The sequence below is a fragment of the Epargyreus clarus genome, unplaced genomic scaffold (genome assembly GCF_041222505.1).
Source record: "Epargyreus clarus isolate Ecla_fem2 unplaced genomic scaffold, WU_Ecla_fem_2.2 ptg000021l, whole genome shotgun sequence".
In the NCBI taxonomy this organism is placed as follows: domain Eukaryota; kingdom Metazoa; phylum Arthropoda; class Insecta; order Lepidoptera; family Hesperiidae; genus Epargyreus; species Epargyreus clarus.
In genome coordinates, this window is record NW_027332228.1 from 3,598,379 (window position 1) to 3,620,008 (window position 21,630).

The 21,630-nt window shown below is 38.0% G+C and overlaps 1 protein-coding gene across 1 annotated transcript; it reads left to right on the top strand.

The window, feature by feature from the left end:
- Positions 1–3,317: 3,317 nt before the first annotated feature.
- Positions 3,318–21,411, top strand: Sec24AB (Protein transport protein Sec24AB). The gene is made up of 16 exons (XM_073084916.1): positions 3,318–3,484; positions 3,654–5,058; positions 9,159–9,261; positions 11,270–11,396; positions 11,992–12,179; positions 12,932–13,085; positions 13,511–13,668; positions 13,914–13,987; positions 14,382–14,533; positions 15,346–15,499; positions 16,249–16,424; positions 16,898–17,008; positions 17,464–17,648; positions 18,159–18,364; positions 19,077–19,313; positions 20,407–21,411. Exons 2-16 carry the CDS (start codon positions 3,665–3,667, stop codon positions 20,516–20,518), a joined length of 3,531 nt encoding a protein of 1,176 aa, XP_072941017.1. The 5' UTR covers positions 3,318–3,484; positions 3,654–3,664; the 3' UTR covers positions 20,519–21,411.
- Positions 21,412–21,630: the final 219 nt, after the last annotated feature.

The following is a 21,630-nucleotide window of genomic DNA, read 5'->3' on the forward strand; positions in this document are numbered from 1 at the left end:
ATCATACATTTGGGTGTAAACAAAATTTGAATATGGATTAGTTAAATAAAAAGCTTAAAACTGCTAAACGCTCGCTGTCTCTCGGCGGCCGAAGCAAACGAGCAGTTTATTGTATCGGAAAATAACTATAATGGAAAAATTGAGAACGTATATAAATCTCCATACATGCACATGCACATCAGTTAATCTTGCAATTGATTCGCTTATAGCATTTAATATCTTTCTAATTGCATTACCGAATCTTATAAGGCACTGGCAATTCAAAGTTGCCGTGTACATAGCCCTGTTATTTTATCAAGCATCCGGATCAAGCCGGATATGTTTGGATTTTTATTGCCGTGTCTGGCCTATCCGGTTTAATGTATACTGTGGTCAGGTACATGGTGGTACAGTGTGGTGGTCTTACAAAATGTTCTTTAAGCATTAAATCTACAAAATTTCAGGTTTATTAAAATTAGCTTTACAGCCCCGGTGACAGAATATATCGGGACGGGGATCTGTTGAAAAAATCCATCTTTGAGCAGTAAGCAGTAAATAACAGTAGAAGAATCATCCAATGGCGCCAGTGTAGCAAAAGAAATTAAACGATCTTAGGCGGCCCCTAGACCTAGAATAATATTGTACAAAGTTAGCAGTTTTGTAAACAGAATGAAAGCGACGAGTTGAAAAATTAAATATTTTTTGTGACAGGAGTAATTTATAGAACTGCCGTGTATTTAACTATTTAAGTAGTCCAAAATAATTTCGTAAATTTCTTTCGTAATTCCTTATTCGTAATTTCGTATTCCTAGTACCTTTTAAAATTTACCTACGTGCCACACTAACGCTACCTAATAATATAATGCAGGGGTGGCACACTTCCATACAAAATGACTTTTTGTGTAGATACTAGCGCCACGTAACGACTCGCCCCGGAAGCTTCAAATTAAAATGGCGACGGAGTGACAATTAACCGTCAAAATGATGTGTCTGTTGTCAAATGTCCGCAACTTCGTTAGTCGTTTCTAATTTAAATAGTTGTTTTTGCACTTTAGAGAGACACCGTTGCGACAACTATACATATTTGATGCCTCCCACGTAAGTTGTATCTTTAACATCAACTGTAAAGGAGCGTGATTCGAAGATTCACATCGTGACAAATTTTTGTATCTTTCTGAAATTTTATAAAGTATGTAAATGTAGTTTTGTTCTTGTATCAAAATTAAGAAAGATAAAAGTATAATGCAAATGTGAATCTTTGGAACACAGTCATTTATAGTTCGTGTTTTGGAGATACAACTTATAATTTACCTAATTTTAATACATATAATGAATATATAATAGGTATCTATAGATATGTATGTAGAACCCATGAGTAGTTCTGGGGCAGGCCACTAGGGGCGCTTTAGGGGAGACAAAAAATACGTAGAGTTTCCTCTCTACAGGGTTACTGATAATTCGATACATTCCCTTGGAGGGGTAAAAGTAGAGCTCATTTGCAATAGGTTTTGTCATTAAGTACCCTAGCCGATAGTGATTTGTTTTTGAGATATTGAAGTTTTTGTGTTTTTATTTCTAAGTACTGATTTCAGGCAAAAAATAAAATGCTCCTAAGTGAATGTCCTATTTTGATCCTATTTTTGTGCATAATCTTATACCTAACATCGCAACACTTCCTTAAAATGACAATACGCTGTAGTAGTACCTTTAAACTTTACGTTATGGAGGTCAATTTGCTAGAGTTCAATAAAAAAACCCTTTTTATTTCCACTTCAGAGTGAATTTGCATATAAAGGATATATGGAATGTGTCGTACAAATTATTAAAATAATAGCCCTATTTCACTAGCTATCCAAAATGGCATAAAACTTTTATCTACATTGACAATCACAACAATAACACAGTTTAAAGTGTTAACTAAGGTAATGTGCTTTACCTGTGGCGAACAGTAAGATTCTTGTGCAGTATGCGAATCCGAAAATTACTGATGTTCTGAGTAGTTGTTTCTAGCTAATTACTTTTTTATTTAAAAAAATACCGTAATATTTCGTAGCACTTTGGATAGCTAGTGAAATAGGGCTATTATTTTAATCATTTGTACAATACATTCCATACATCTTTTTTATCCAAATTCACTCTGAAGTGGAAATAATAAGGGTGATTTTATTGAACTCTAGCAAATTGACCTCCATAACGTAAAGTTTAAGGGTACTACTACAGCGTATTGTCATTTTAAGGAAGTGTTGCGATGTTAGGTATAAGATTATGCACAAAAATAGGATCAAAATAGGACATTCACTTAGGAGCATTTTATTTTTTGCCTGAAATCGGTACTTAGAAATAAAAACACAAAAACTTGAATATCTCAAAAACAAATCGCTATCGGCTAGGGTACTTAATGACAAAACCTATTGCAAATGAGCTCTACTTTTACCCCTCCAAGGGAATGTATCGAATTATCAGTAACCCTGTATAACATGTATATAATAATACTCTATGATATAATGACTTTCGACGTACATTTTTGGATACATAGAGACTGTACTCCTTAAGCCCGCTCCACATTCTCACGAGAACGCGCGAAAAGGGTATTTCTCGCGAGAATATGGAGCGAACTTTAGATTTACACTCGAACACTCTATAAAGCTTGAGTTTTGCATTTTAGAGCGTGGTTAATATTACTATTAACATACATAATATTGTAATTGTCAATACCAAATATTTATAAATATGTAATAGCAAAAATATATTTAATATGTATGAAATAATTTACTGGAAACTTGAGGAATATTTTTCAAATATGTAAAAAATATTCTTTAAACTAGAAGCTGAGAATATATTATAAGATTTATTTAGGCGTGGCCGAGCCGGTAGATCTTTATATTTTTAAAAACGACGGACCGTGACGGACGGGACTGACTATGTAAGTTATATGACTATGACTTCCAGTATAGGTTTTATACTCTTTGACTATGACGAACTCCGTTGGGAGTATAGGTGTTCTGTGATGACGAACTAAGTAGCGGAGTTAGCGTTTTTTTAAACGTGTTCTACGTGTTCTCCGACGTTATGACGAAACATTGACGTTATGCTATAGATAGAACATAGGTTAGTAATAAAAATTAATCGATGTGAATTAACAATTACAATTTATATTGGTACCTTCCCGTAGTGCTGCTTAATGTCGTCTGGACAAAACAGTACAACTGTGGCACGCGACTAAAATATTTTGATTATTCAATAAACTCTTTTAATATTGTATGTTACAAAAACATTAAGATATTATGTGTAACGGAACGTGTTTGACATGTCAAGTCAAAAATCAATCTCATCTGTCTTCCAGAGGGCGCTTGTAATCGCTCGGCCACGTAAGTCAGGGTCGTATTTTTCATCATTGTAATAATTTCTTACGTTATTTTTACCTTCTGTGATAATATGTGAGAATGGTATAACAGTATACACTTAAATATATAGTTTTGTGTGCCTCCACTTCATCCCACGAGCGGTAAGTCATTGCGTGCGATTGTCCTCCCGTCATTCTTAGTGAATTAGCATTAATTAAACATCCTAGTGCCTATCAGTATTATTATCACAATACAAACAATGCTCGAGACCGTCTGGTGCGGCAGTGATTTCGGTATGTTGTCGTAATAACGCCAAATTAACAATTCCAGATTGCCAAGCCATGTCAAACTTACAACCCAACCCGTACAACAATGTACCGGGGCAGCATCAAAATGCGAACCCTGGGCCGTACCAATACGGGCCAGTGCCCTCGAGCCAGCCGCCCGGAGGACTGAAGCAAGATGCCAATTCAAATAGCTCACTGCCACATGGAGGATACAATACAGGAGCCCTTGCAAATCACTTCCATCAAAGCGCGAGCAGCTCGCCCGCGTTCAACCACCCTGGGATGATGCCGCCGCCGCCGCCTACGAGCTTACATCGTTCACCAGTTCACCCACCAAATCCTAAGCCCACTGTGCCCAATCCAAATCAAATTCCTATGCAAAACATTCCTCAGAGCTCAGCTAGCCCTCAAACTGTACCCACAAACACAACTTCTTCACCTTACCCTCCTGGCTATCAGCAACGTCAAATTAATGATAATGCTCCACCTCTCATTCCTTCTAGTCAATACAATCAAAATGTTACTGGGCCACTGGGCCCCATGTCAGCTCCCCCTGGCCCTTTAGCAAATCAATATCCCGCACCTTCAACCTCTTTTAGTCCTACACCTATGGCTAATAAACCTCTTATAAGTGGTCCAGGCTTAATGAACCCTCCTTTCAATCAAAGACCTTTCCCTGCCACCTCTATGCCTCCAGGATCCATGACAGCTCAACCTAATGTTCCACATAATGGACCCCCAGTGGGGCCACCAAGAAATAGCCCTTTGATGCCTCCTACAAGTGGTAGCTTAGGTCCTGGGCCTAATTTAGGTCCACCAACATCTGGTCCACCATTAGGACCACCAAGAGTTATGAATGGCCCTGCAAGTAATATGCCAGGACCGACCGGCCCTCCTGTGTCTGGGCCGGGAATGGGCCCTCCTGGCCCTATGAGAGGACCTCCAACTGGGCCTCCAGTGTCTCAGGGATACATAAATCAAACTAATGGCCCATTAATGGGTAGTCAACAAGTGGCACAAGGTTTCCCACCAACTTCAATGGCACCCCCAAGTTCAATACAAAATCAAGTGATGCCACAGGGCCCGCCCATGCAGAGCTTACCGACAATGGGGCAGCCACCGAGCATGCCTCCAGCTCCTCCAATTGGAATGAGTGGACAGCCAAAATCCAATATGCAGAACAGGTATCCACAAATGCAACAACCAAATTATGTAAATAATCAGCCACCACCAGGTTTTGGGAAGCAATACCCTCAACAATATAATCCTCAAGCGCTAACACAGCAGATGGGTCAGCTCAGTGTCACCAAGCAAGGGTTTGATCAACTATGGGGCCATCATATGGTAGACCTACTGCAGTGCAAGCACATTCTTCCTGAATACCCTGAAGACCCACCAGAAATAAAGCTTGGTCATCAGTTTGCTGAAGCTTCGAACTGCAGCTCTGAGTAAGTACATTAATCTTTTTTAACTTAATATATATCAAATAAATTTATTCTAAATCTTATTATGAATTTTAGAAAGGTGTTCTGATTTGATAGGTGTGGTCAGGCAGAGATACTATTCTAACTTAGTCCTCAGTGGTAGCACTGTATATTTGGCCAACCTTGTATAGAGTTCTAATTCTATTTATCTATTCACCCAGGTGGAATATATGCTACTTCAAATTTTATAAGCTTCTTAATTTGATTTTTAGCTGCTATTATTATATTTAAAGAATAACTAGTAAAACTTAATTTTGCAAATATTTGGCTATTAGATAGATCCGGTAGCTAAATATAACATAGTTCATCCATTTAATCTAATATCAAGAGTAGATATATATTAAAAAAATCATTTACATATTTTATAATAATTAATAAAGTAGTCACGCTCTTAGATACAAAAATAATAATACTTACTCATTGTTGATTTATAATTGCTAGTGCAGTGGTCAAACTATATATTTTTATATTGAGGAAGTACACTGGTTGACCATCAGCACTAACTTCCTTGCATAAATTAAGTCAGCAAGTTTTTTCATTTAATATCAAGTTCATTTCCTTTATAAATCTGTCTTTTTGGTATATTGACCATATTGTGGTCAATGAATATTTGAATATCCACTCTGTCTCACAAGTATTGATGTGAAAACATCTCATAACCATCAATAGCAGTTTGGATTTTCTTGTGCAGCAAAATTTGTCTCACTGATAATTCTTTAACAATGTTTGAGTTTAACCTTTCTTTCTAAGGAGAATCCCTAATCACTTTTGGAGTATAAAACAGTCTTAGCCAATTTTTGTTACTTTACAAAATAATTAAAATATCTCATGAAAAGTGATGTTACGTTTTAGATAATAGATGTTAAGTGTTATGGGAAGAGATGTTAGGTCTTGGATAATAGATTTTTATATATTAATAAAGTGGAAATAAAGACATAGGCAATACAAAAAAGGCATTAATTCCATATTATGCATGCACACTGTATTGCTCCTACACTGGAATGTGATAAACTGTCAGTTAACATAATCATTTTTAACTAACTTGTGACACACATTGAGTGTAGGTAGTTAGGTACCTTACATATTTTAGAATTTGCAGATTGAGTTTTGTTGCATTCACTTGATTAATACAATTAGTTTAATGTAAACATGATGTAAACTGTAAAAGTTCTCAGTCTAAAATGCCAAACTTAAATTTTTTACTTAATTCAGAAAATTAAATAAATTATTTTTTTTACTTAATTCATAAAAAAAAATTACACATATGAACCAAAAAATGGGTGTAGTTTAAGCCTTATCATTTTCAAGACAACGATATATTGTATTTGTAATCAATTAAAGTACTATTAGGCTTTCATATAACGTCACACATTTATTTATGCAAGTGTTCAGTCAGTTACAATACTTGTATTGTTCACTAGTAATGTACTTATTTTTGTGAAAATAGATCTATAACTTTATAAGAACCTTGCCATACTTCGATGTAACTCAGTTTGATATTTCTTATTGGAACTTAAAGATAAAAAGGAAATAAGGACATTCTACACTAAGGACAAAATACAAATACAATATTGGAAAAAAAAATTACTTATTTTAGATTTTTGCGGTTACGAACATAAGGAAGCTGTATATTATTTGTATTTAAAGATGATAATCACATTTAAGTATTATATACATTTAATTGGGTATTTAAAATGTTATCAAGTATACAAAAATTGACGCATTCTCGCAATTCTTAGTGGAAAATCCACTTTATGGCGTTTAGTGGAACATATAAGCAGATTGTACATTTTTTACATTAATGTAAGTGATAAAAACCTGTATCACTGTTGTAGTCTCATTGGTCTTACTATAAAATTAGTTTTGTTACGAAAACTCAAGGTTACAAAGGTTTTGGGGCAAGGTCGAGCTCCCGCGGCCAGTGTTTCTCAATCTTCGCAATGGATAATGCTGTAGACGCACTGATTGGTAGCGACGCGCCTTTATTTCTGTCACCACAGGATATGTGTCTGTTAGAAATGGCTTTTTAGGAGATCTGATTATTAAATTATATTTATTTAAAAAGACATTGCTAGGTTGAAATTATCGTGCCGTGTAGTGAGTCTAAACTTTTGCTGTACGATTTCGATTTAAAGATTTTATATCTTGTTGTGATATAGTTTTATATTTTCTTGTGTCATTTGCTTGTTATGGTTTGTTTTGGGACGCAAGATTATCGGTAGTTTTGAACCTATTGCTTACTAACAGATTTTGTTTGCAAGATCTAATGTGAACAGAAAGCTGATAACTGCTCAACAGCTAGCGGAAACCGGTTAATACCAGAAAAAAAGCAACATTTACTATTGCTGACTTTTAGTATGCTACTTAATGCTACTGACGGAGTAGGCATATGAAAACATTCCTGCAACTAAATATACTTGTACTCTTGAAATCTTTGATAACAAATCTCGCGCCGATTAGATACAGATACCTTTAAGTTTAGTTACTCTAGTATCGTGCTTCTCTTAACTAAATCCTTATCATAGTTCTTTCTACAATATATTCCATACTATGACATGGTTCCACCTACTAAAGGGGATATAAGTATCTCGTAATAATCTTGTGCGTATTTTTTGCGCGCATAATAAATGTAAATAATACCTTGTGTTTTTTAGCTGGTGCCGTAGCATCGTAAGTCGTAACTTAGGATAAAATGACGTAGCGCGATGGTCGACAGTAAACAATTCGTGTTTTGTCTTGTTTTAATCAGGACTTGATTTTAAAAACAATGCGTAGTAATAACTTTATAATATGTTTATAGTAGATTTTTAAGGTCTTATTCTGATAATCTTTATTGTATATTGAGGAACATTTTTAAGTATTCGTTTATATTTCATTTTATTGCTACTTCTTTTTTACTGTACCTATATTTAGACTAAAATAATACTACGGAACTTTTTTATTCTTTGAGATTTTTACTCTAATTCACTTGTATAAAATCATTTATATTTTAGTTCACTACATTGAACTCTCGGAATCTACACGTATTCAATAACTTTCACTCGCAAACAGTAATGAGAGTAAGTAGTGGTTTATTTGGCAAAAAAAGATTGCCTATAGTTGATTGCTCTATTGAAATGTAGGCTATAAGTAGCTTAAAAATAAGCAACAATTGCCTATATAATGATGATAGATAAATAGTCAGAAAGCCATGGACTTCTGTAATTATTCGAATTGGAGTCCTAATTTAGTTTAGTCATAATATGTGCGTTTCTATTCTTAAGGTCAAAGTCAGAAAGCCTCTTGTCAGTGTGTCATCACACCTTAGAACATAGGAACATTTTAAATTGCTTTTTATGATAGAACTTGACCTTATCTGGTACAGTCATAGGTACCATGTGGGTTATTTATGCCTTACTGTCACTGAACATAACAATGTTCTTACAAGTGCTTTTATTGTATGATATGTAGGTAATTGAAAATTCTGAAATTCTCTTAATACCTAAATTACTTTCTGAATAAATTACTTAGTGAAAGATTGAACGTTATCCTACCTACGAGTATATCAGCTATCTTTCAAGGTAGTTATTAAAGATGTTTCTTCTACTGTAGCATCTCTATTTATCGACCTCTTTTGCCGTTTGTCCTTCAAATTTCCACGGTAATTCTATGAGATTTATTGGCTTCATTTTGAATACTGATTAGGTAAGCGATAACATTTAATGGACAAGAGATAATCCGTATAAATTGTGTTATTAGATTGTCATAGATATGTTATGATTAAGATCGATTTTATACTGCAATATTTTTATGTTTTTTAATACAGTCCACCTGATGGTAAATGGCTACTGCTGCTCATGGACATGTGTAATCAATTCCAGGTGTGATTAGATGCGTCTTTACCCCTGAGGATTTAAATTAGAACGCCTCGGATCAGTATTTCTCCTTTACCCCACCCTATAAAGGGGAAACAGTGGCGCTTAACACTGCTATTATTAAGCGAAAATTGGTGGGCCGGTGATGCCTTCGGAGTCTCATCACCTTCATATGTCACAAGTCTATATAACATTTTATTTGTTTTTCAGAATATTCCGATGTACAATAAACCGTATACCGGAGTCGAATTCTTTGCTGCAGAAATCCAGGTTACCGCTTGGGTTACTAATTCATCCATTCAAGGATCTCAGTGTAAGTATTTAATAAAACCATTTATGTTTTATCTATAGCAATGAATTACCGAACGTGCGTATTACCAACTATATCTACACTAATATTATAAAGAGGAAAACTTTGTTTGTTTGTTTGGTTGTAATGATTAGGCTCAAAAACTACTGGACTGATTTTAATAATTCTTTTACCATTTGAAAGCTACATCATCTACGAGTAACATAGGTTATATTTTATATGAAATATATTTGATAAATAGAATTTGAGGCGGTACTATGTTTGCCGGGTCAGCTAGTCATTGATATACTGTCCCATACTTGGGCATGGGTCGCTTTTCAGAATGAGTAGGTTTTAGGCCCGAAGTACAGATAAGTAAGTTACCCTCCCTCCACCACTCCCTTATTTTAATGATTGGAGTAGCAAACGAGCATGCAGTCAGCCTGATGGAAATGTTCACTGCCATCCATTACATCTGTAACTAACTTCATATCGAACAGGGGTTCTACCACAATACGATTATAGATTGTCACTCTTGAGACCTAAGATAGTCGCCTTGTAATATGTATACAATCGGCATCCACTCCGCTTCCATCGAAACCCAAGAATCACGTTATAAATGTCGATATCTCATCAGTCGAACCCTTTGAGGGCTTTGTGAGGAAAGATTTCGTCACTTCATCATTCTTTTTCTTCGCCGTTAAAGTCACATCGAAAAAATAGGTGCGCCTACGATTTGAACCGCGAACTCTTAGAGGGATCAATACCATAGGTATCACAGCTGTATATATAAATACGGCACATATACTTCTACGATAACATTACTTATGGCTCAGAACGGTCATTGGCATTTAATATTATAGGACACATGCAGATAAGCACTCACTTATCAATACTTACAATTTTAATATGCACGAACAGCATTGCATTGTATCGTAAAACTGGTGTAAATAGACCATAACATAACCGCAATTTCTATTTATCTATAATTTATAGTTCTCTTTTTAAGTTGATTAGTATAATTATAGGTATATATATGGACCTAAATCTGCATTCTTTTGAAATGTGCTTGGCCGGGAATCGAACCTGTAATCCCGTGTTGTCTCTGATTCACTTTAAAAATCTTCATTTATTTCTGTAAACATTTTCGTATCATAACATACGAATTATTGTACTTAAATCAACTGCGCATTTTGTGATAAGCGTCTTTTAAGTATTTTAAGTGCGGATGACTAATTCTGTACTGTTTGCTACTGCACATGTCTGACGGTTGTATGTAACTGAATACTAAACATGGGATCGCATTCGAACCGTCCAAACATCTTGAGAATGTTATCTATGTTATGGTATGTGATTCATGACTACATAGATATGCTTGATTACAATCATACTGGAATTGTTTCGCTGTTAGTTTAGTGTATTTTTATATTATGCAAACAATAAACATTGCAAACTTGTTTTTATATGCGTGCAGAATTCGATGTTCATAAAAGTTATATGAGAGAGATAACCTTAATATTAATATAGCTTACTTTAAAAGACGGCTATGCATTGGAGATTATTCTGGTGTTGCATATTTTTCTGGACGATTGTGATTACTATCCATTCAGATATAAAGTATAAGATTTTTACTTGTATTTTTTTGTAAATAAATTATTTTACTTCCTTTTATTGGTGAGAGTAGATGGTGAATGCTGAGGAGGTCATTTCGTGTAAACTAAATATTTTTGAAGTTGCCACTGCCTCACTGATACCTAAAGTAGCACCCGTTATTACTAGTTAATGTAACCAATCTTTTGTGAAACTAAACATTGACATTTGATATTTTTTGTCTACTAAAAATAGTAAAATTTCGATCTTTTCTAGACTAAACTCGGATCGATAAATCATGAATACCGAGTGTAAATCATGCGTACAGAGGGTTCCACTTTACGTATGGAATTTAAGAGGATTTTTTTCTCATATACAGCTTTTCTGTATTATTTGGACTCTAGTGAAGTTCCTATTAAACGAGTTCTTTTAATTGTTTCAGCACTTACCAGTAATACAATGTTCGTCGATAGTGCGTTGTCGTGCGTGTCGCACGTACATCAACCCGTTCGTGTACTTCGTGGATGCGAAGCGGTGGAAGTGCAATCTGTGCTACCGGGTTAATGAATGTGAGTACTTTGCATTTTTTTTAACTTACTGTAGCTAACTTACTATATTGCGTTTGGCTGCAACGTTACCTGATGTTAAGTGAGATGCTGCCTTGGATAAAACACGCTTGCCTAGAAGTAGCCTATTCAACATTGACTTATAAATGACTTGCGTTATATTTTATTGAAAGGAACAGTAAGGAGAAGCTATTTTAGAACAACAGTTATTACGAAAGGAAAGTCTGTGATGAAGTGCGGTCACCGTACCGGTCTAACGCGCAGAGGGTCCGGGTTAGATCCCCGGCCAGACAGATGTCTCAATGTTATCTACATATTTGCGTATTCGTCTCTGTGCGTGTCTATGGCACCCACGACACAGTGAATTCTAGTGTGGGCCTGTGAGCGTAGATATCGTTTTGTTTTATTGGTGGATTTAAATTTCATATTAAGAATCTAATAAGAGTGTATATTCGATAGAAGAAAAACCAATCTATCGTTCTGGTCATAGACATTAGACATAATTGTTACTTAATGTAATGAAAATGGAGGTTATCAGAACTATTGGTGGAATTAGACCCTGATTTTTTAAAAATATTTTTGTTCATAATTTTTCCAGTGCCAGAAGAATTCCAATACGATCCAGTGAGTCAGTCGTACGGTGATCCGACGAGGCGGCCCGAGATCAAGTCGGCCACAATAGAGTTCATAGCCCCAGCGGAGTATATGCTGCGACCCCCTCAGCCCGCTGTCTACCTGTTCCTCTTTGATGTGTCTCAGATCGCCAGGGACTCTGGGTATTTACAGGTATGTAATCTTAAATGTAAAGTACATTATTTGTGGTTCTCTATTGCGCCCCTCCTATATTCATAGACGTTGAATCTGGAAATCATATTCTATACAATATATTGACAGGTACGGTTTGTATACCGTTAAATATAAATATGTAAATACACATGATTAAGAAAATAGAAAAGTTCAAGTTATTACAATAATAAAACTCGGTTCTTTAGTAAATATATTTGTAATGAATTTTCTATGTAAGATTTTAATTAAGAATGTAATATGTTATGTAAGTAGCGTTGTTTTTGATTGATCAAATAATAAGGTACATATTAACTTGTTGTTCTACAGCGCATATGTTGCAGACAATAAAGTCCATTTTATCCATTCAAACAGACGGGCAATATTTTGAAACTGATTTCTTTTGATATTGTGTTAATAAACCTTGAACTATTAATTTTGATATACAATAGATAACACATATGCAAACAGATGTTTTTTATTTACCTATTTATTTACATTTTATGATTTGACAACTTCAGATAGGACAAGTATTGAATGGGTGAAAATAACCAATTAACACGATTTTCTACTTCATTTTTATTTTGCACAACAGACCAACACACTTTATAGTGACTACTAGTAACCCAAATATCATTAGTGAAGTGGTGGTAGTTGTATTGACATTCAAAAAGTGCTCTGTAAACAACTTATTTTTAATAAAAAAAATGATTTGATTTGATTTGATTAAATAACAAACAAACATTGGTCCCCAGGTGGTGTGCGACACGCTGAAGAGCTGCCTGGAGCAGCTGCCGGGCGACGCGCGCACGCAGCTGGGCTTCATCTGCTACGACGCGCACGTGCACTACTACCTCATGAGCGACGGCCTCACCAGGCCCAAGGAGATGACCGTGCTCGATATTGACGGTATGGTCCGCGCCAAACTGCTCCGCTCTGAATATAGAAATTAATCGTGTCGCCATAGTAAATTGTATCACTACACCTGCTCGCAACAACTTCAGAGTCACACATACCACTGTCCTTCCTGGGGTCGCTTACCACGCGTTTGACGCTCCCAGTCTTGCCACCCGCTTCCTCTCTTACGAGGCACGGGAAACCGTAGTTCTATTATGTTCCCGGAACTACAGGGACAAGACGGCCTGGGGCCTGTTGCGACGTTATCGTGATATGTATCAACGGCGCTCAAAGATTTAGAGAAATAGTATGCGAGCGTGCGCGTGAAAAAACCCGTTTCACGTGTTATCTATTTTTTCAATAGATTTGCGTCAGTTTTAATGGAGTACCCAATACCCATACTTCCCATAGTTCTTATCGTTTTCTTTATTTTTCAGATATATTCCTGCCATCCCCGGAGTCATTGCTAGTGAATTTGGGTGAATACCGGGAAATGATCAAAGAGTTATTGACAGTACTGCCCCAAAGGTACTCGACGCCGGGCGTGCCTGTTTCAGCCCTAGGAGCCGCCCTACAAGCCGCCTACAAACTTATTGTAAGTAACATTATACAAAATGATTTATTTCATCCATTGGTTGGTAAGAACTTAAATTTCGGGTCTTAATATCAAATTCAAGTAAATAGTTGAGGTTGTGTTTCGATACAGTTGTAACTTAAACACTATATTACAATTAACAATTTGTGAGTGTAGGTACAACTACTAATTTATTTATAATATGTCAGTATTCGAATTATCATAAAGATAGGGTTAAAATAATAATATTTTATTTTCTATTTCAGGCACCGACGGGAGGTCGTATAACAGTTTTCCAAACGTGTTTACCGAATATTGGACCGGGAGCATTACAATCGAGGTATATTATTAGATGTTTTGATAACTGCCAAAAATCTTAGTTAATTACAACAATGCATACTTTAGAACTTCAGTTTCAAGTTGATATGGTGTAGACAGATGTTAAAAACATTACCGGTTACTCAACATTAGGCGGGAATTCACTATAATCAGTGCGGTTATACCCTGCATAAATATATATGAATAAATATAGACATTTATCCCAGCACTATTCAATTTCATTTGGCAATATCTAACACAACTTTTTTCAAAAGATTTTGTGCTTTGATTTACTAGTTATTTAGGTAAAAAAATGTCCCCTTACTATGTGTTACCCTTGTGTTATGTTGATTGTTAATTTACTATAGTGCAGAATCCTATTTTCTTATTTTTATATAATTATTATGTTGTTACAGAGAGGACCCCAACGCCCGGTCATCCAAAGAGGTGGCACATTTGAACCCGGCAACAGACTTCTACAAGCGATTAGCGTTGGACTGCAGCGGCGCTCAAGTCTCCGTCGATCTGTTCCTGCTAAGCTCGCAATACTGCGACCTGGCTACACTTAGTGAGTTTGTCACTTTGATTTGTATTGATTGATTGGTTGATTGATTGATTGATTGATTCAGTTCTCAGGAGTGGTAACGCATCTGTGATTGACTTCACATAGAATCCTTGTTCTATAGGGAGTTGCTACAGATATCTATAAGCGGTGCAATAACCAATTGGCATCAGATAGAATAGGTGCATGTTTGTTAATTCAATTTTATTAAAACAAAATGAACGGTTATCGTATAAGTCACGCACCATACGCTTTTCCCATAGTACTCCTATAGCACCTATGTAATATAGTTACGCGGGTAGGAACATCTAAAACCTATATATTGATCTGCTAAGAAAAAACCTTTTTTTATCTTGGCTTGTCAATCAATATTTTTTTCATATTTGTCTGTATGTTTTTAAAAGTTTTTTTCGAACATGTGTTCGTAAATTTACCATGATTTGTTAGTAAGCCAATATTCATTTGGTCATCATATGGAGGATATATGATGAAGATGGAAAACCCCTTGAGGTTCGACTCTGGCGGCACCACCGTCATACCTATTTCTGCCTAACAACACCAGTATTAAGGGCTGCTGTGTTATGGTTTGAAGGGTGTGGTAAGAGAGACATAAAACACGAAATTGAAGAAAAAGTGCGGAGAAATATCGTTTCATTCGTATATTATCTAAAAACTACATTCTTTTAGTATTTTTCAAACATGAAAATAGATAATAGTGACAATTTCAATTGTAAAAACTGGTTACATTTTCTTGTTAGGAGTGAGTAATCTTAGTAATCTATGTGAAGTGATGCTAAATTCCTATTATCTGTTCTTAGGTGGTATGAGCAAGTTCAGCGCGGGCACAGTGTACCACATCCCGCTGTTCCGCGCCGCTCGCGCCTGGCAGGCGGAGCAGCTCACTCGGATGTTCACACGATACTTGACCAGGAAGATCGGCTTCGAGGCCGTCATGCGGGTGCGATGTACTAGGTGAGACATCTTCCAATTATGTAGGAGGTTTTGATTTTCATCTGAAAATGTCTATTATCAACATCAACAACAGAAAGAGCCATGATGTACCACTTCCCGCTAACTCGCATGCTAACACCATATTTGACTAGGAAGATCGGCTTCGAGGCCGTCATGCGAGTGCAATGTACTGGGGTGAGTCTCGTGATGATATAGGATAGCTTGATTTGCTTTAAAATCTTGATTAGTGCTATATGTACGAGTATGTTAGGAGACCTGCCTCGGTATACAGATATGCAAGTGATTTAATCAGTAATATCAATATTATATTAAATGAGGAACTTTAATTTAAATACTGCTGTGACGGTAAGCTACTAGTATTCCTTAGTAGATTGCCTATCAAGGTTCGATATTTTTTAATTTGCCTAGGCAATAATTGTCAATTTTTTTAATTCACATAGAAATAATCGGTTTAATTGATTATTAATTACGGGCGTAGGTAAGCAGGTAGTAATTTGAATCTGTAAAAAATATACAAATTCCTCAGGCCTTGTACAATTTTTCAGGATCAAAATAATGTTTGATAATTATCAAAACAAAGTTCTGATATTATAGTTCACGAGACATCCTATGTCTATGTCTCTTTATTTGATGAAATTGGTTAAGTTAAGGTTTGGTTTGGTTAATTTAAGTTAAGTAGACGCAAAGTCTATATAACATATAACGGTATATAATCATGCTAAGCTATTAACTTTCGATCATGTTACCAGGGGCATAACAATCCACACGTTCCACGGCAACCTGTTCGTGCGCTCGACGGACCTGCTGTCGCTGCCGAACGTGTCGCCGGACGCGGGCTTCGGGCTGCAGCTCGTCATCGACGAGTCGCTTGCCGATCTCCAGCAGGTGTGCTTCCAGGCGGCACTGCTCTACACTAGTAGCAAAGGTATATATTTAACGGTACATTTCATGTAGCTTGTGGGAAAAGACAGATTAGTGTTTATTATGGCGTGTGACGAAATTTCGTTGGGGGAATTTCGTCAATTATAAACAGTGATAGCCTAGTGGTTGAGAAACTCGGCCTCCTGATCGAGGAGTCCGGGATGCAAATCACCCCAGATTTTTTTCAAAGATATCAAAATTATGTGCGTATTACAAATTAATTATTAGTTTCATAATCGTTGACGGTAAATATCGTAAGGTGAACTGCATACTGAGAATTCTTAAACAAAATATTATCAAAAGAAGTCTACCAATTCGCAATTGGCCAGCGCGGTGGTGTTTGGCCTAATTCTTCTCATTCTGAGGTGACCTGTGCTCAGGAGTGGGACAATAACGGGTTGTTGATGTGATATGCTTACAAAATGAAGGTACAAAAATATATTTAAAAAAGCTAATAGAAAATGTCGTACGTCACAGGGGAGCGTCGGATACGTGTGCACACGCTCGCGTTGCCGATCGCCAGCAACCTGACCGACGTGCTGCACTCCGCCGACCAGCAGTGCATCGTCGGCCTGCTCAGCAAGATGGGTATGTTGTTCAAACTAGCTTTTTTTACTTAATACTATAACAAATGTAACAAGATTTTTTTAATGGGATGTGTCAATTTCTTATTATATAATTTTATGACGATTTTATATTGAGTTATGCGTCCATTTGTTAATAGGTAATAAATACCGAATTCACTTTTATATAAACAGAGCAAAAATAAACGGTACGCGTGTTTCTCCGTGTTAGTAGAGTGGTATAGTCCGCGCCAAATTTCTAGTCCGCTCTGAAGTTGTTGCGCGCAGGTTTAGTTAGCTTATACTCGTGGGCAGCGGAGCGGTGCCGTTGGGGTATCGCGCTGTCTTCGACCCGCTAATACTACAATTTGTTATTGCGGGACTCGTTTTATATTAGGAGCGGAATAGCAGTTTGGCGCGGACTCTACTAGTGGGGTGTAAATGTGATTGAGTGAGTGATGATCGCGGTGTTCGTTCCAGCGGTGGACCGGGCCGTGTCGGCGTCGCTGGGCGAGGCGCGCGAGGCGCTGACGACGGTGGCGGTGGACGCGCTGTCCGCGCACCGCCTCGCGCAGAACCTGCCCGCCGGCGCCGCCGCCGCCGCGCTGCACGCGCCCGCCTCGCTGCGCCTGCTGCCGCTGCTGCTGCTGGCGCTGCTGAAGCGGGTATGTGTCGGTGCGCCCCGCTCGCGCAGAACCTGTGTATGTGCACTACTGGAGTAGTGGACCGCATGTGTCCCCGTCCGCTGGGCGACGCGCGCGAGATCTTCAACGTAATGTCCTTGAGTAAAATGGCTTTTGTAGGTAGTGAAGGGGCAAGATGTTAAAATGTAATACTGAGTTAGACCGGTAAGTATTGTTGCGTAATGTAAGATTGTTTTTTTTTATTTAATTTAAAAAAAAATGGCAAACCTAATTGGGCACACAATAGATAACAAATACAAACATAAAAATTGTTACCCCTATCACAGTTTCGTGCGACGTAAAATTGCACTCTTTTGGTTAAATCGTTTATCACGATTAATCATGCCGAAAACTCTTAGTAGAAATAAGCGCATCTTAGAATGAAACCACTGCAAGTATGATTTTTGATAGAATTATTTATGATTACATCGGACGTCCATTAAAAAGGTTATCACCTTTATAAAATACTAATTGAATATTTTATGTTCACAGAAAGCGTTCCGCACGGGCACGTCGACGCGTCTCGACGAGCGCGTGGCGGACATGTGCGCGATGAAGTGCCTGCCGCTGCCGCAGCTGATGCGGCTCGTGTACCCCGACCTGTACCCCATACACGCGCTGCGGGACTCCGCGCACAGCACGCGCAACGACGACGAGCTGGTGCCTGATCCGCCAAGGATGCAGCTCACCGCTGAGAGGTGGGGGACTATTTGGATCATTAGAAACAGGTTTAGATAGGAGTTATCGTCATCAATAACCCACCATTGTCCCATTGGCTGGTCAAGTGCGAATTGGTAGACCTCACATACCTTTAAAAACTTTTTCTTGCAGGTTTTCTCACGATGTTTGTTTTCACACGATTTTAACGATTCGCACGATTCGCACTGCTTCACATTCTCGCGAGAACGCGAGAAAAGCACGAGAAACGAGAATGTGGAGCCGCGGGTTGTTCTCGCGAGAATCTAAGGATAGGAGTAGGCAGGTTTAAATTAGAGTAAACAGACGAATAGACGTCAAACATGGGGAACAGGCAAATAGCTCGTAGTCCCAGATAGATAAGCTAAGATAGAACCATTGTTACTTTGTACTAGGAAGTAACAAATAAAGTAGGTTTGTGAGCAAAAAGAAATCTATATTTTGTGCGTACTTGAGGATAAAATTCATATAATTCAGAACCGATTTCAATTGAGCATATAAGGAAACATTTCATTATACTAGTGTCTATATGTAAATGTTGATCTTTGTTAGGTAAGAAGTCGGTTAATAATTTAGTACATTAATTATTACTAATGACGGTAGGAAACCATCGTTAAATGTTAATCTTTGGTAGCCAAAACATTGCATAGATTAATTATTAATAACGGATGTCAGTCGCAAACAAAACTTAATAGATACCATTTTAAATTCCAGATTGAGCATAAACGGCGCGTACCTGCTCGACGACGGCGAGACGATGATAGTGTACGTGTGCCACGGCGTCAGCCCGGCGTTCCTGTCGGAGTGCTTCGGCGTGGCGGCGTTTAGCCAGCTGGCGGACGAGGCGCGCTCGCTGCCGCGCGTGGACTCGCCGGGCAACGCGCTGCTGCACGCCTTCGTCGACAAGCTCAACGACGACCGGCCGTACGCCGCGAGCATGCTCGTGCTCAGGTGTGTACACGCGTGTGACGGGGCAGGCCGGCGTGCTGTCGGAGTGCTGCGGCGTGGCGGCGTTCAGCTACCTTTCTTTTTTCTTTTTTTTTGTTTACGAGGGGATAACCTTCAAAAGGTACCCTATGCCGTGGGAGCGACACGGGGTTATGTGGGATTCTTACCGCACTAAAACTCCCCTGGTCGCCGTCCTCGGCGCTGCGTAGAGGACTCCGGGATCTCCAAAGGAACGCAACCGGAGTCCTCTTAGCGTGTCACTCCGTCTGATATGCACGACGGTATGCGACCACACATACAGCCGTAGTTCCCGGGATCGCTGGCCGAGCGGTTTGAGCTCCCACTCTTGCCACCCGCAACCCCGGAAGCCCCTTTTAGTCGCCTCTTACGGCAGGCTGGGGATACTGTAGCCCTATTCTGGTCCCGGAACTACAGGGACAGCTACCTGGCGACGTGTCGAGCTGAATGACGACAAACCGTATGCTGCGAGCATGCTCGTGCTCACGTGGGTGGATTAGTCATAGGAGACCAGGAGTCTTGTTAAGGTGGATAGATATTAAAATTATGCGCTCACTGCTCGCGTTCTTCGATACGTTGGATGACTAAAAGCCTTACGTGGCAGACATATTTGTACTTAGGTGGGTGGACTATTGTCTAATTGTTTATGTATTTAGATAATAAGAGAAGGAACGGGGTCAAGCCGAATGACGACAAATCGTGCGCGGCGAATATCGGGTGAGTAGACAAGGGATAAGAGAACATGTGTATTTTGGAAGAGGGGAATTGGGGGGATATTAACATGTACGCATTCGTTGACAACATGCATGAAGTCAGGGCGAAGATACCTGTGATCTGGTGGGTGGACAAGGATTTGTGTATCTGTAGCAAACGTGCAAGTAGTAGACACTTTATATTTTTGTGGAGGTATACGGGATTAGAGATATTAAGACCGCCCATGTTTGTCAACAAGCTACTCAATTTTTCCCAAAGTAGTTTCCAGGTCTAGTCCAAGAAGTGTGTAACTTAGGACTCTCCCTAAAATGTACCTTCTTTTTTTTCAATTGAATTATTAAATTAATAAAAAAATAATTTCCAGGGACAACTCTCCGTCACGACACGTGTTCACCGAGCGCTTGGTGGACGACCGCGTGGAGTCCGCATTCTCCTACTACGAGTTCTTACAGCACGTGAAGACTCAAGTGAAATGAGTGTGTGACTCGCGAGTGGACGCACGGACCCTGTGGGCTAGGCTTAGGACGTTCGGCCGTTACTACATGTTCTCGATCGTGCGTAGTGCGTTTACAAGGACCCGACTGTGCGACACCGCCCTCACTCTGTTCAAAGTTATCTTAAAGTGCTCTTTCGGTTATTGAGTGGTACTTAGGATGTTCGGTCGTTACTACATATTCTCGATCGTGCGTAGTGCGTATACAAGGACCCGACTGTGCGACACCATCCTTACTCTGTTCAAAGTTATCTTAAAGTGCTCTTTCGGTTATTGAGTGGTATGTGTACGTTGCTACGGGCGAGTTTCTATGGTAAGTTTGAGATATTGTTTTCTCATTAAATCTCACGTGTAAGTAATTAAAGAGGATTCCGTTCCTTGGATAGTTTATTATGTGGGTATCACAATATTATATTATATGTCAGGAGTTAAATCATAGTGTTCTATATTTTTTTTATAAACAAGACAGAATGGTTAAATGTTAAAGCAATAAGTGAAGTAAAATAGTGTTATGAATACTTTATAACAATTTTAAGTCATATTATAATGTGGCTATACTAATGTAAAGGAAATTGTCAGCTTGAATAAATTACATTGTAAAGATAAGGTAATTGTGTTACATGAAATACACAAGATATATAATATATAAGACCGCGTTTCCATTGCCCTTCAGTTGCGATAACCCGAAAATGCTAACTTGACAACTGCTGGCCTAACTTATTTATTATTTATGTGAATTTATTATTTGCTGTAGTTGATATTTAATGTCAAGTACTACTACATCCAATTATTTAGCTATTGAATTGAGATTGAATCGATAGAAAGCATAATGAAAAAATCTAGGCATATTTTTCTTTTTAAACATCTATGATGAATGATTGTCATAATTATGTGAACCAGTCCAATTTAGTTAAAAGAATTGATTTATTATATAGGTTTGGTTACATATGTCAATTGACTGCAGATCACTGATTGTATTATCGGTTGTACTGTATGCCAGTTTCCTACTGAGACTTGAGATGACAAGACGAGAAGGGATAGCAAAGTTTTGAGAGGCAAACTTCTAGGTGATATTTATTTATACTATATGATCAA